We start from the raw sequence: 15,044 nt of genomic DNA, 5'->3' as shown, positions 1-15,044 counted from the left end.
AGCTGCCGAAAAAAAGGCCAAGCGTGTCCCACGGCCACGTGCTGATGAGGATGCACCATCTCCACGACCAGCACTAGACACAGAGCCTGCTTGCCCTCTCTTTTTGGCTTGTGACTGTCTACCTCTCCTTCTTGGCCTTCCAGACATACTAATGGCCTGTAGCTGCACTAAGCTGGGATATATATATATATATATATATATATGTACTGATACTGCAGCTAGCAAAATCAACTGCCTGCCTGTAGTATGAGAACACCACCAACCTTCTACAGGTAGCTTTAGCTAAACACTGTGAGGTGGACGCACCCCACTAACTTGTAGGTTTAGCTGAACACTGTGAACAGGACGCACCCCACTAACTTGCAGGTTTAGCTGAACACTGTGAACAGGACGCACCCCACTAACTTGTAGGTTTAGCTGAACACTGTTAGCAGGACGCACCCCACTAACTTGTAGGTTTAGCTGAACACTGTAAGGTGGACGCACCACACTAACTTGTAGGTTTAGCTAAACACTGTGAGCAGGACGCACCCCACTAACTTGTAGGTTTAGCTGAACATGGTGAGCAGGACGCACTGCACTAACTGTAAATAGTCTAGCTGCCTGACTATGGTACTAATAGGATCAAAAAAACACCAGTAATTTTCTTCGGGTAGCTGTATATACTGTAACAAGACATGCCTGCCTGTCAGTAAGAAGATAACAGGAACGGATCTAGCTGAACACTGTGAGCAGGACGCACCCCACTAACTTGTAAGTTTAGCTGAACACTGTGAGCAGGATGCACCCCACTAACTTGTAGGTTTAGCTGAACACTGTGAGCAGGACGCACTGCACTAACTGTAAATAGTCTAGCTGCCTGACTGTGGTACTAATAGGATCAAAAGAACACCAGCAATTTTCTTCAGGTAGCTGTATATACTGTAACAAGACAAGCCTGCCTGTCAGTAAGAAGATAACAGGAATGGATCTAGCTGAACACTGTGAGCAGGACGCACTGCACTAACTTATAGGTTTAGCTGAACACTCTGAGCAGGATGCACCCCACTAACTTGTAGGTTTAGCTGAACACTGTGAGGTGGACGCACCACACTAACTTGTAGGTTTAGCTGAACACTGTGAGCAGGACGCACCGCACTAACTTGTAGGTTTAGCTGAACACTGTGAGCAGGACGCACCCCACTAACTTGTAGGTTTAGCTGAACACTGTGAGCAGGACGCACCCCACTAACTTGTAGTTTTAGCTGAACACTGTGAGCAAGACGCACTGCACTAACTGTAAATAGTCTAGCTGCCTGACTGTGGTACTAATAGGATCAAAAGAACACCAGCAATTTTCTTCAGGTTGCTATATATACTGTAACAAGACAAGCCTGCCTGTCAGTAAGAAGATAACAGGAACGGATCTAGCTGAACACTGTGAGCAGGACGCACTGCATTAACTGTAAATAGTCTAGCTGCCTGACTGTGGTACTAATAGGATCAAAAGAACACCAGTAATTTTCTTCAGGTAGCTGTAAATACTGTAACAAGACAAGCCTGCCTGTCAGTAGGAAGATAACAAGAACGGATCTAGCTAAACTGAATACAGTGTATATATATATATATGCAACACCTGGGATGCATATATATACACAATACACTGTAAGTGCAGCTAACTGACTGACTGTTCTGCCTAATCTATCTAACTCAAATCAAATGTCACTGTCTGTCTCTCTCTCTCTCTCAATGAACGCCGGAACACACACTACACAGGGCCGCTGTGCAGGCGGCCTTATATATTGTGGGGCGTGTACTAAATCCCCTGAGCCATAATTGGCCAAAGCCTCCTTGGCTTTGGCCAATTACGGCTCTCTGTTCAGGCGGCGCTGTGATTGGCCAAGCATGCGGGTCATAGTGCATGCTTGGTCAACCATCAGCCAGCAATGCACTGCGATGCCGCAGTGAATTATGGGCCGTGACGCGCCACACGAATTTGGCGCGAACGGCCCATATCGTTCGCAATTCGGCGAACGGGCGAACAGACGATGTTCGAGTCGAACACGGGTTCGACTCGAACACAAAGCTCATCCCTAGTCTCCACTCTCCTGGTACATCTGTAGAAAGGGGAAAATTTACATGTTTCACAAGATAGGAAGTGTCTAAATATATGTATGAGCAGATGTGTCCAACATTAGTTGCTCTGTGATATCTATTTCTGCCTTAGCAGTGAAACGGAAAAACCTGTTTCCTTGAAATGGACAGGTTTTGTTTTATTTCCCAGTTGTTATAAGAAAATGAAACCAGCCTTTAATTTTGCAGGAAACAACATCATTTCATTAACTTCTGTGAAAACTAAACATCTACGACACTGTAATGCATGTTTAGAGTTGACTTTTCTCCCCTTACAACAAAATCAACATTTTTTAAAAGGTAATTTTTTTTGGTTTGACTTACCTTTTTTGTGTCCACTCCCTGGTTTCTGTGAAGGCAATGGTGATGGCCCCCGACCACACAGATGCCCTGTGGAAGGCCATGCCAACAGTGCCCTCAGAGTAAACTCATTCATCACTGCAAGATCTTTCAAATTTTTAGGAAAAAACGTTTTTTTTTACACATTAGTGTAATTTTGTAAGGCACATGGGCGATGTGAAGTACTTGACGGCGCTTAATCTTGTGGATGTACCATATCAAATTTCAATATCATCTTTTTAATCTCAGAGGAAAGGCTCAACACCCCCCCCCCCCACACACACACACACCTACACACACCAAGGTAATGCCACATTATTACCTTTCATTTGTCAGCCCACCTTACACTGGGCTGACAAGTGAACAGCACACACAATCCTTAGAGGTAAGGCTACACTATATCAACTTAAAGTGGACTTGAACCTCACACTGGGCTGACATTTCTGCTCTAACAGTGAGAAAATACAAGTAAATAACAGCACACATACATAATCCTTAGAGGTACGGCTACACTATTATATTAACTTAAAGTGGACCTGAACCGAAAGAGTAAATATTTGCTACCTTAAAGTGAACATCTAGAAATGTTAATTTACTCTGAAAATTTACCTTTTGTCTTAAATTCCTCCTGAAAAAAAGCAGTGCATTTCCTGACATGTGACACTCCCGTCTGTCTTTGGTGCGAGGTTATCTAAGTCACTGCTGTGTCTGACTGCTAGTATTATGCAATTTTAAGTGAGATTTGGTGATGGCACTACCAAGCTGCTCACTGTTCTTCACACTGTGGAGGAAGCTATACCTGAGGACCTGCATGCAAGGCTCTCCCTGCTTCTGATTAATTTTGTGTATCTTTGCTTCCTGCACCTCCTGCTGCTTTTTGGTCATTACCCCATCACTCATCATATCACCAACAGTCAATTGGGCAGCTCTTACATAAGGAAGCAAAGTCCTGTCTCTACCAAGATGGCCATGTCCACACAGAGATAGAAAATGCAAAGCAAGACAGTGTTCAAGTTAAATATGGAAAAGATCAGCTGCAGGGTGACCACAGACCTAATGGTAGAAATCTATGCAGCTCTCTTTTCTTGGCAATACACATATACTGTACTATATTAAACTTAAAGAGGAATCCAAATCTTTTGTGTAAGACTTCTTTACTGTATCACTGTATAGTATAAATGTGTGTTAGAGTTAAAAACTTTGTTTCTGTGAAAAGGCGGTGCTTTTCTACTTACACAGGAGATGCCATATTTGTGCTTTGCAAATGATGGCTCAACTTCCAGCTTCGTATTGCTGCAAATTAGCATTTTCAAATGCATTTTTTTAATTGATTATCCTATAAAAATCATGGAAAGGACCAACATGATCATATGATGTTCTGGTAATTTGCATAATTCTTGGACATAGGTAAAATGTGTGGACGGGGCCCAATAGTGGACACGCAAATAGTGCTGGCTAATGCCCGCATCTACAGGCAGAGGCTGCCCACAAGTGAAATCATTGTTAAGGCAGTGCTTCAATTTAGAAGCAAGCAAACTCGGCTCCACATGTTTGGTTAACCATATGGACCCCAGTACAGTCACAGTACAACTCTCACTAATGCCTGCACTACAGGCTGAGGCTGCGTTCATGTGAAATCAGTGTTATGGCAGCATTCTAACTTAGAAGCAAGCGGGTTCCTTTTGCACAGTTAACACTTTGTGTGTGTTTCACTTCTCGTAGCACCTCCCAATGGTGAAGCAGTTTTGAGTGGGTACAGCGGAGCCTGTACCCCTCTCACCAGCACCACCTTATAGCAAATCTCCACCCAAAAGGGGAAGCTCCACTTGTTTGCTTCCTCCCCCCCTCCGCTGCCACATTTGGCACCTTTTGGGGGGAATCTGATACCTGTTTTTGACAGATACCCGTCCCCACTTCCGGGAGACCTTGTTGTGGTCCCCTCCTCTTTCCATCGCCGCTGGGCCATTCACAAAGCATAGCGTGCTTTGCACATGCCCAGTAGGAAACTGGCTATGAAGCCACTAGGCTTCACTGCTGGTTACCGTTACAAGAAATGGCGGCGGCAGCACCCAAGAGACGACTGAAAATCGCTGGATCCCTGGACAGGTAAGTGTCCTTATATTAAAAGTCATCAGCTACAGTATTTGTAGCTGCTGACCTTTAATTTTTTGGTGGGGGGGCTGGAGCTCCTCTTTATGTGTCACCTCACTCCCAGTGACATCACGAGAGACTCCTCCCTCACACAAGGGATCATCTGTTCCCAAGCTTCTTTATTCTCTAACTCACTTATTCTCTCCTGTGATATCTCAGGCTAGGTACCTGGGATACCCTGTGCCATGCTATATGTATGTGGAGCACTAGTTGCTAGGGGGAAGGCCAAGCTCACAAAAGGCTTCACTGCCAGAGCCTTCAGTCACTGAAGTCCACTCTCTGCTGACGACACCAATGTCAGTCCAGTTCTGGACTGACAGCCACTCCGCCCCCTCCAGAGCTCGGCGCTCCAGTGAGCAAGGAGGGAGAAGAGCAGAGAGCTGTGACTGAGAGTCTACAGCTCTCTGCTCACAGAGCTGTGAAAGCCGATCGTTTGGCGGTGTTTGATCGCTCGGTTCTCAGTGCAGAGGCACCGGGTGGATAGATGCAGCATCGGACCCATGCTGCATCCACCTAGGTAAGTATAAATAGGGAAAATAAAATTCCTTTACTTCTCTTTTAAGCACCTGACATTACTCTGGTTGCCCAAACCAACTACCATATAGTTTCTTTTCCTTCCACTGCAGGTTATACTTTTGCAGTGTGTTCACACTGACTTCGCTTTATCCCCCTTCCAAGCCCCGTTCTTTAATACACCATGCATGCACCCCTTTAATGACTTTAAACCAGACAAATTGGCTTAACAATAAAGTTCTTTACAGAAACGATAAAATATAACAGATGAACAGTTCTCAGCAACATCTTCCATACACATTCCTGTACAAAATCCTCTAAGTGTCCATACCCCCTGGAACCCCGACTAGGGTTCTAAAAGGGGTGGCAAATTAGCAAAGTGGCTCCTACTTTCTAAGCAGCACTCTCCTTTTTCCATGTGAGAACAAACAACAAGCCCTGACCTAGATAGAGTTCCCCTTTTTATATGCTTTGTCCAGCAGCATTCTTCAGAAAACCTGGGAAAAATTGACTAGCAGAGTTAACCCTTACCCGCCAAACAGCACCACTTCTGTGGGGCAACATTAACTAAATAGTGCAGCTCACACAGTAGAAAATAAGTTTAACCCAGAAAATAATGAGCACAACCAACACAGAAATACCTCAGTAAACTTCTGCTTACAAATGGCACCATCCATTCCAAGTAATTTCAGGACTCACGTCTAAGAAGATCAAGAAAATGTTTTTAATGCACCATATTTTTTTCAGTTTGCCTATCCTCTAATACTGCAGCAAGGCAAGGTTTGGCTATTTGAAAACAATACACTTTCTGTTTCTTCTAAATAATTACACAGGGTGTGACACTTCCAAAAGGCTTTCTACATTTGCTTTTTTTTTTTTTTTTTTTTTTTTTTTTAAGCACAGACGATTATTCATTGTGTACAGATTTTATTCTTAGTATATTGTTGGGACATTTTTTGAACACTTTCTCATGGGCGTCATCCATTCAGTCATGTTTATGCATAGAAAAACTGATTCAGTCTACATCCATGTTTACATTCCTTACATTCACATTGACAGCAAAATTTAAACAAAAGAACTGACATATATTGACATGCAGCCCCCCTCCCCAACTGGATTAGGGGGGACTTCACAACAAAAAACAGAAAAAATGGTATTGAACCCTGCCAAAATCCATACCAGACCCCTATCCGAGCATGAAGCCTGGCAGGCAAAGAGAGAGGACGAGCATGCAATTCACTCTCCCCAAAGCATAACAGACCACATGCCCCCAACATGGAGGGTACTTTGCCGGGGGGGGGGGGGGGGGAGTCTCATGTTCATGAGAACAAGGGCCTCTTCCCCACAGCCTTGAACCAATGGTTGTGGGGGGTGACTGATTGAAAGCTGGAAGCCCCCTCCTACATGGTACCAACCTACTCATTCACCAAAACAATTGTCAACGGTAAATTAAATAACACAAAGACAAGTCCTTTTTTTAAAAAATAATAATGCCTCCCCCCCCCCGATGTACATCCATCATTAATCATGTTGTCCAGCGATATAGGTCCACGTCAATCACAATAAATGGTGGCCGCCGACCAGCACAGAAAAAAGCCCACTGCCTGCTGACACCCTTCCTCTCCATCGTTTGCCGTCATCCGTCGGGATGAATCATGGTTGTTAGGATGCCGGCAGGTGCTCTCTCCTTAATAATCAATGACTCATGTCTGATACCAGGGATGAGTCAGAGCGGATGCAAAAACAGATGCAAAAACTGACAATGTTCATTTACATCCATTTACTTCCATTCAGGTCTGTTTAAATGGAACAGGATGGAGACTTGTTCCATTGAAAAAACAGACGTGAACAGACGTGATGCGAATGTAAACGGCTGCTCATCTGTTTACATCCTTTAGTCTATAGAGGTGCATTGCTCTCCGTTTTTCATCTGTCAATCCCAAAAGCAATAAAAATAAAGTTGGTGACTGAGTCTAATTTTGGTTTGACTGGCTCTTTTCTGACTACAACTGCTGATTGTTTTCCGAAATTTCTGACTGGTCATATTGATAATTGGGTTGATTGTTGGAATGAGCTGTAATCAACTCTGAAACCAGGTCTGGTCAATAACCATCTGCTATAATGAAGAATCATTTTAAACCAAGGTGAAAAACATACGATTGCCAAAAGTCATTATTGACAATGATGTCCCCAATTTCAGTATTGCTTTTAATTATTGAACCATTTTGACCACCAGAAAAGTGCTAAATGCCTTTCACAGTCGAATGTGCTCATAGCGAAGGAAGATTTTCAAATACAATAACAATCTCCCTGCAGCAGAGAAAATGTTCAGAGGATTCCATGTGCTCTGCTCTTTCCACATGGAGATCCCAGCATCTCCCAGCACATAGGCAACTCATTCAATCAAGAGAAAATATGCCCATCCACCTCCTGAAACTCATCCTCTCAATACCTCTGTAGCTCAGAAGGCAAGCTCTGTAAAATGTGTGACACAGCAGTGCCTACTCACATACTCATAGGGCATAGTGACTACATATCACAGAATTCAAGGAAGTAAATGTGTTGGGATCTTTACAAACTAATTCCAAGATCCTTCAGTATAATAGAAGTAGGCTAGAAATAATGGAAATACAGTGTGAAAATTAATATGATTTTACATTTTGACCATAGATACGCTTTAAGGCCCAAAATGATCATTTAAAAATTCCAGCTTCAGCGCGAGCATCACATTTGTATGGATCTGCTAAGCAGATGAATATATTTGTATATAATTGATGATCTGGTAACTGAGGAAGATGATTGAAGCTCTAATTTATTTGTAAATACTAGAAACTGTGACGATGATCCTGTCACTACTACCAATTTGTGACAAAGGCATTCTCAGTCTCACCCTGTACAGAGATTTTCCAGCTCTCAGTCTATGTGCCAACAAATAAAAGTGATCGTTCCTGGTGTATACACACACACACAATAGCTGCCACCACACATTTTAACTGAAAAAAATGTATTGTTCTCAGTATCCACTATAGCAATTCTGACATCTAGGAAATGCCTATCACACTCATTGCAACACAGACATGGAGATACTGGAGTTTAACATATGGTAACGGATACTTTAAAGGAGAAGTCCAGCCTGAGCTCGTTTGGCTGTACTTCTCCTATGGATCACAGGAGGACAATTCGTTCTGCACTCCTGTGACCTGTTTTCAGCAGAGAGTGGACTGAGGTCTGCTCTCTGCTGATATCACAGAAATCAGTCCAGACACCGTGTCATCCTGACAATGGGAGACTGGATCCGCCAGGTGCCTGGACTGACACCCATCTCAGACTCTCAGCAAGCCACTGAGAGACTGAGCCGGCCAAAACCCCATCCCTCCACAGCTCAGCACTCCAGTGAGCAAGAAGGAGCAGAGCGGAGATCTGCTGATTGACAGTCAGAAGCTCTCTGCTCGGGGAGCTGTGAAAACCGAGCCATCGGCGGTGTTCAATCCCTCGGTTCTCAGTTTAGAGGCGCCGGGGGACATATGCAGCATCGGACCGATGCTGCATTCACCTAGCTAAGCATGAAACTGAAAAAAAAATTCTCTTTTCAGTCCTTTTTTTTAGAGGATTTAGAGATGAAGCTTAATGATTTTTAAATATCAGTTTAAAAAAGGAAGGACAACAGTGCATAAAAAATATTTGCAGAAATTATATTACAAAATAGACAATAACAACGGTAACCTGAATGGGAATAAAAGTAGGGAGTACTTAACAAGGTTTTCCTGGTTCCAGGAGAGTCCAATTCAATGCCGTCCTAGCCAACACGACTCTGCATTTGTGCATAGTTTTGATGGAAAATCAAGAGCTTCAGCTATTTTTTTGGACCCTGAGGTCACACAAATTACACCAAGCAACTAATCAAGGGGTCTGAGGGGTGGGAGGTAGGAGTGCTGAAGCGTTTATGACAGCAGACCCTTCCTCCAGGCCAGATTTCTAAATGCATCCATATTTTCATATGACCAAGTCCGAAAACCAACATATTATTGCACCTTTTGGAGTTGGGATGTGTTGGTGGTTGGTTGGTGTTGGATGGACAAGCAAATTTAGATACAATAACAAATGGAAGCCAAACTCCAGCCCACACTGTAGTTACACAAGCAGTTACAGCAACAGTTTTTTTTTTTTCTTTTGGGCGAAAGGTTTTTCTTGTACAAATAAAAGCTGATCTATTGAAAAACAACAAACTTACTGGCCAGATCACCAGGGGAAAATAAAAGAAAGAAAGTATAAGAAAGAAACCAAATGCAGCCATATATAAATGTTTGCTTTTGGGTTTATTACCAGTTTAACTAATAATGTTTCAAATGTACAGTACCTGCCTCCTAATAAAGGCACGATGTCAAAAGCCTACATTTCAACACTTAAATTCACTAATGATGTTTTTAAACATTTTTCAGGACTCGTGTAGTCAGATCTCTGTGCATGCATTACCAGGTCTAACTCTTGCTTTCATGTTTATATTTTGCAAAGTGTAACAGGAAACTGGGAGCTAATAAATGCAGGAATACCTAAAACGCCAAGGTGAGTAGGAGCAGGGGGAGGAACTGTGGCATTGCAATATTATCCTGCCATTCCCAAAAGCAATGAGAAACCAATTGGTTACTCACCCTACCAGACTTAATTTAAATGAAATATGTTTGGGTGGATTGACTCTTTCTTGACTGCCACAGCTGAACTATTCTTAAAAAAATGTTGACTAGTTAACATATTTAAACCTGGGTCATCACTGAGCTTCTATCATCTCGGGAGATCTTGTAGTTAACTAGAAGACCAGCAAATTTAGTAGTCATTGAGAAAATTTGCCCATCTATGACCAGCAATCTATATTAATTCTTCTAGCTGGCAGACATACAGTAAGGCAACCTAAAGCAGATTTGGCCCTATTTTCAACATTACTTGCAATTATTGAGATTTGTGAGCCATTTTGATGACCACCAAAGAGGTAACAACAAGCGCGTGTAATGGTCAAATATATTCATTATACTTTGAATTTTACAATACCCTAATGATCATCCTGAGCAAAGGAAAGAATCAGAATACACAGAGTGCACTGAAGACTTATTCAGTCATTTTACACCACAGTAATATGCAGCCTTATAAAAGTGGAAACTCTATAATACTCTTTTTTTTTCTTTTCTTTATCGGCCACAGGTTTCTGGGAAAGCCTGGCAATAACAGAAATGGACACTGAGTGTTTTTTTTGTTTGCAGGAAAAAGCTCTTCAACGGTACTTTCACTTCCTAAAAGCCTTCCTACAAAACAGAAATATAATTGGAAAATAGAGAATTTCAGTGTCAGCCGCTGATGACATCATGGGATTATGCAATCCAGTACAAATGTATATAAACAGACCAATGCTGCTCTACTTCACACAGCTATCTAATCTAGATTGGTCTGAGAGAATCCAACACCATCATTATGAACAAGAAGTGTGCTGTCATCACGTGCGTTCTCCTGCTCTCTACTCCTTTTATACAAGGTACAGTCAATGACAAATTCTAGTATTTAGAATCTAGTTATAAGCACAGACTGCCTATTCTACTGTCTTTGCCATTGTCTGTATAAGCATTAATTGATCTATTTTTATTTTTGTATTCAGGGTTTGCCGTTCCTCGTGGGAAGCGTTGCCTGTGTAACAAGCTATCCAATCAGGTGAATGTCATGGCCCTGGCTCAAATGGATGTTTATCCAAGAAGCTCTCTGTGTGAAAACACAGAATATATGTAAGTAGAATGTACATTATGAATTATATAATGTAATTGCTGTATCTATTGTATATGTACTCACCCAATTGTAGGCATAGCACATACCGCTACATTTTCAAAAGCTTAGGGTGGTCATACACAGAAAAAAAGGTGGGCAGATGTTGCAAATGGTAAGACATCTGTCTTTCTTTAAATCTGTTTGGACCCATGTTCATCTTGGTTGATATGTTAAAGAAGCATGCTTGCAATTAAAACTTTTTTCATTCTACATTAAAAGTATTAGAAAAATCTTTGTGCAATGCAATCATTTACATGGGTCCAAAGCACTTGTTATTGCCCTTTACCCAAAGCCTTTTATGACCATCACATGTAATATTCAAATTAGAGTGAATTAGCTCCTGTATACCCATAGAGTGATTGGTAGCCAAAAGTGGCTGCCCACCTAATATTCTTTGCAGTATGTATTAGGAATAAGCAGCCATTTCAGTTTGTAAAAAGCTAAAATGAATGAGTCAAACCTAAAATCTTGTTAGAAATTCATTTTTCACAATTTTGGATATCTCAATATAAAAAAACAGGAACATCGAAATTTTCACTATTTTAATTTTGTGCCATTTTAATAACCCTATACAATCATGTTGCATATTCTAAATTTACTTGAGGGTCCTAAATGGATTTGAAGGAAAATAAAAATGGGGATATTTTGAACTCTTTACTAAGCATACACCTTGCACTTGCTCAATGTTTAGCTCTTAGAGAATGGTGGCCTGCTGATAAAATAGACAAGATAGTGTAGACAAGGCAGGATATAGAAAATCTCAAAAGAGACATCGTATGAAATAGTTTCATTGTTTCATTGATTAAGGAGAAGTATAGCCAAAGCTTTTTTGGCTTTACTTCTCTGAATCACAGGAGTGCACTCTCTTCGGCACTGTTGTGACCCGTTTTCAGGTGATAGCGACTAAAGCCCGCTGTTGGCTGACATCATAAAGCCGGTCCGGTCCCATGTGATCGGGATCAACCCAGATGCCTGGACTGGCAGCTGGCTTAGCCTCTCGGCAAGCCACTGAGAGACTGAGCTAGCCGCTCCCACTCCAGTGAGCGTAGGAAAGCAAAGCAGAGAACCGTTGACTGACGGTCTGCTCAGTGAAGGCTGAGAACTGAGCGATCAGCAGTTTTTGATTGCTCAGTTCTCAGTCTTAGAAGCAGCAGGGGACAGGTAAGTATATATTTTTTTTCCTTGAACATATACTTCTATTTTAGGAAGCGTCCAAATATATTAATGGCTTTCTTAATTTTGTTCTTCCCCAGTGTCACAGTAAAAAGCACCGGTGCTACAAAATGTGTCAGTTCTGACCTGAAAGAAATAAAAGCTCTGCTCAGTGGAAAAAATCGGTAGGTACTATTTTTTTATACATCTTCAGATATTTGGTCATTTCAAAGTTTGATGTGCATACAGTCAAAAACTCTGTATAGTAGTTTGTTTACAGTACTATAAAAAGTGGGTAGGAGTGATTTTTTTTCAATGTATTGAAATGAGATAGATTAGAAAGACTGAAGGCATAGCTATATGCTTCTAAAATCTTATTGCATCTTACCTGTACTATACATGGCATTTTACCACAATTTACACTACTTTAGGCTTCATTCACACTAGTACTCCATCTAAACTCAGGATACATTATCTGAAAAGTACAAACAAATTATATGCTTGCTTCCCAGATCAGTTTTTCCTGTGTTTAGATGTATCTGTCTTTACACGGGTTCAACCATGATTATGTGTACTTATACGGGCTTACGCAAGTTTGCATGCATTTATGTGCTTTCAGCAATTTCTAGACTTTCTAATTGGATACAGCTAAACTGACGGCACCTAAAAGCATGTTAATGCACAGTGTGAGTTTTATCATTTAAACTCATCACATGCATTAATATGCATTTCGAAATTTAGAAATGTCCTATAAATGTATATTAATGCATGTATGTCACTGCCAGTGTGAATGAGAAATGAATGTCCTCTTGGGGTGAATGCAGCCCATTAAATAGATACCATTTGCAGAGATAAATAATTTATTGTTATATGTTAGTGTTTATCTTATTTTTATTTAAGTTGTATTTATTATATAATACTAAATGTATAATATCATATTGGCACGTATGTCTTATGATATATATTTTTATTCCTGCAGGTTTCTGAAACACATCCCAGTGATCAGACACCCCTGAGTGATTATACAAGCTGAGGAATATGACAGAGAGCCTGCTAATAGATTAATTCTACCTTTCCACTGTCTCGTGACTACGGATAACTGGAATGACATATGTCATGCATTTTTTTATATTTGTAAATTCATCTATTTAAACAACGTTACTGTAAATATATATTTCCTGAGATCATTTTCTACCTTAAAAGATGTGAGTTTTATATTTTCATAAATAAATGTATTTAAAATGTTTAACACGTGCTGACTCTGTTTTGATGGCAGAAAAAAAGAAACATATTAAACAAAATTGTAGTATACAGAGCGGTGAATACTCCTCTGATTACTGTTGGTATTATACTAGTCAGAAACCATATTTTTCAAGGGATGCCGCAAGCGAGTATGAATCACCTTCTTGGTTTTTCATATACTGATGCAACAACCAGTCCGACCTGTATGTACAACACCAAAGTTTTTTCAGTGAAGATTGCTATTCCCCATTGTATGGCAAGTCTGGCCACAATTTGTTTTGTGGTTTATAAATTCTTACCCTCCTGAGAGTGCATGAGATTGCAGGCAGCATATAAAATAAATACATTGGCAGTGGCCTTTTATTATTGGTTGAATTAAAATTAAACTTTAGCATGAACATCAGCTTACAACATTATAATTGGGTTTTTTCCAGGGAGACACAAGGGAGGAAGCGAGGCCCCGAATCAAGAGAGGCTCCCAAGGGGAGAGGAGAATTCAGGGGAAAAAGGAGAAGAACTAAAATGGCTCAGGAATTTTTTCTCTCAGTCAGATACAATTAACTAGTAAAGAAAAATTGATTCTAGATAAAGGGCTTAAATATGCCCCCCCCAAAAAAAAACAAACAAACAATTAACTACTGAAGAAAAATAGATTTTAGATAAAGGGCTTAAATATCCCCCCCCCAAAAAAAAAAACGAAACAAGTTTGGTACATTTATTGATATCCAAAAATTCATTCACAAACTTAACATACAAAGATATCTCATTACAAATCCCATCTTACCTAAATATGGAGTTGACTTTTCAGGAGCTATCCACTCAGGTCTCCATAACCCCTCATTATTCAATCCTCCAGGTCCTACTGCCCCTTCAGTTAATGTCTTTAAGGTCTTAGTTTTAAGGGATTTAGATAAACAAAAAAGACACAGGGACATCCAGAGATCAAAATGGGCCTAAAGAGGATATGTGAAAGAAAAGATCGTGTTATCCGCCCCGCCGATAAGGGGGTGGAATTGTAATTCTAGATAAGACTGACTATCAGAGTGAAATGTACAGAATTTTGGGACATGGACAAACGTACAAAGAGTTAGTAAACAATCCGACAATGACATACAAAATGGAATTGGTTAAACTATTGGACAAAGGTTTGAATAATCATAAAAAAGGGAGACAAAAAGGAGATTCTATTTAGTTCCAGTAGCCCCCAGGATTCCAGTAATGTATTACCTCCCCAAGGTACATAAAAATCCCATACACTCTCCCAGACACCCCATAGTAAGCAGCATAGATTCAGTTACTTTCCGCATTTGACGCTATATTGATTTTTATTTACAGCCATTAGTCAAAAAATACCCTCATATCTGAAGGATACTAAGGAGACTATTAAATCGAAGACAAATGGACATCGCGGGACACTTTTTTTTTTTTTAATAGGGCTTGTCCCAAATTGTCTACTGTAATTTTTACCATTTTGACACCTTTTTTGGTGAATGTGTAGGGGTACAATGTACCCAATACCCATTCACATAGGGGGGCAGGATCTGGGGGTCCCCTTGTTAAAGGGGGCTTCCAGATTCCGATAAGCAGACCCCCACAACCACCAAGCAAGGGATGTGAGGATGAGGTCCTTGTCCTCATCAACATGGGAACAAGGTGTTTTGGGGGACCCCAAAACATTCTCTCCATGTTGAGGGCATGTGGCCTGGTATGGTTCAGGAGGGGGGGGCGCT

General features: G+C 40.9%; 1 protein-coding gene across 1 annotated transcript; it reads left to right on the top strand.

The window, feature by feature from the left end:
- The first annotated feature begins 10,480 nt into the window (after positions 1 to 10,480).
- Positions 10,481 to 13,321, top strand: LOC141109084 (C-X-C motif chemokine 10-like). Its single transcript, XM_073601004.1, has 4 exons — positions 10,481 to 10,636; positions 10,757 to 10,880; positions 12,174 to 12,257; positions 13,052 to 13,321. The coding sequence occupies exons 1-4, from the start codon at positions 10,576 to 10,578 to the stop codon at positions 13,086 to 13,088; spliced, it is 306 nt and encodes a 101-aa protein (XP_073457105.1). The 5' UTR covers positions 10,481 to 10,575; the 3' UTR covers positions 13,089 to 13,321.
- The last annotated feature ends 1,723 nt before the right edge of the window (positions 13,322 to 15,044 follow it).

The sequence above is a fragment of the Aquarana catesbeiana genome, linkage group LG01 (assembly GCF_042186555.1).
Source record: "Aquarana catesbeiana isolate 2022-GZ linkage group LG01, ASM4218655v1, whole genome shotgun sequence".
NCBI classification, from domain to species: domain Eukaryota; kingdom Metazoa; phylum Chordata; class Amphibia; order Anura; family Ranidae; genus Aquarana; species Aquarana catesbeiana.
Note: the sequence above shows the minus strand (reverse complement) of the source record. Positions and strands in the feature narration are given on the sequence as shown.

Excerpts from the sequence above, each read along its gene's own strand:
- LOC141109084 (XM_073601004.1), top strand. The coding sequence starts at position 10,576 with ATGAACAAGAAGTGTGCTGTCATCACGTGCGTTCTCCTGCTCTCTACT. Across the intron at positions 10,637-10,756 it reads CTCTACTCCTTTTATACAAG|GGTTTGCCGTTCCTCGTGGG; the intron begins GTACAGTCAATG and ends TTTTGTATTCAG. Across the intron at positions 10,881-12,173 it reads TGTGAAAACACAGAATATAT|TGTCACAGTAAAAAGCACCG; the intron begins GTAAGTAGAATG and ends GTTCTTCCCCAG.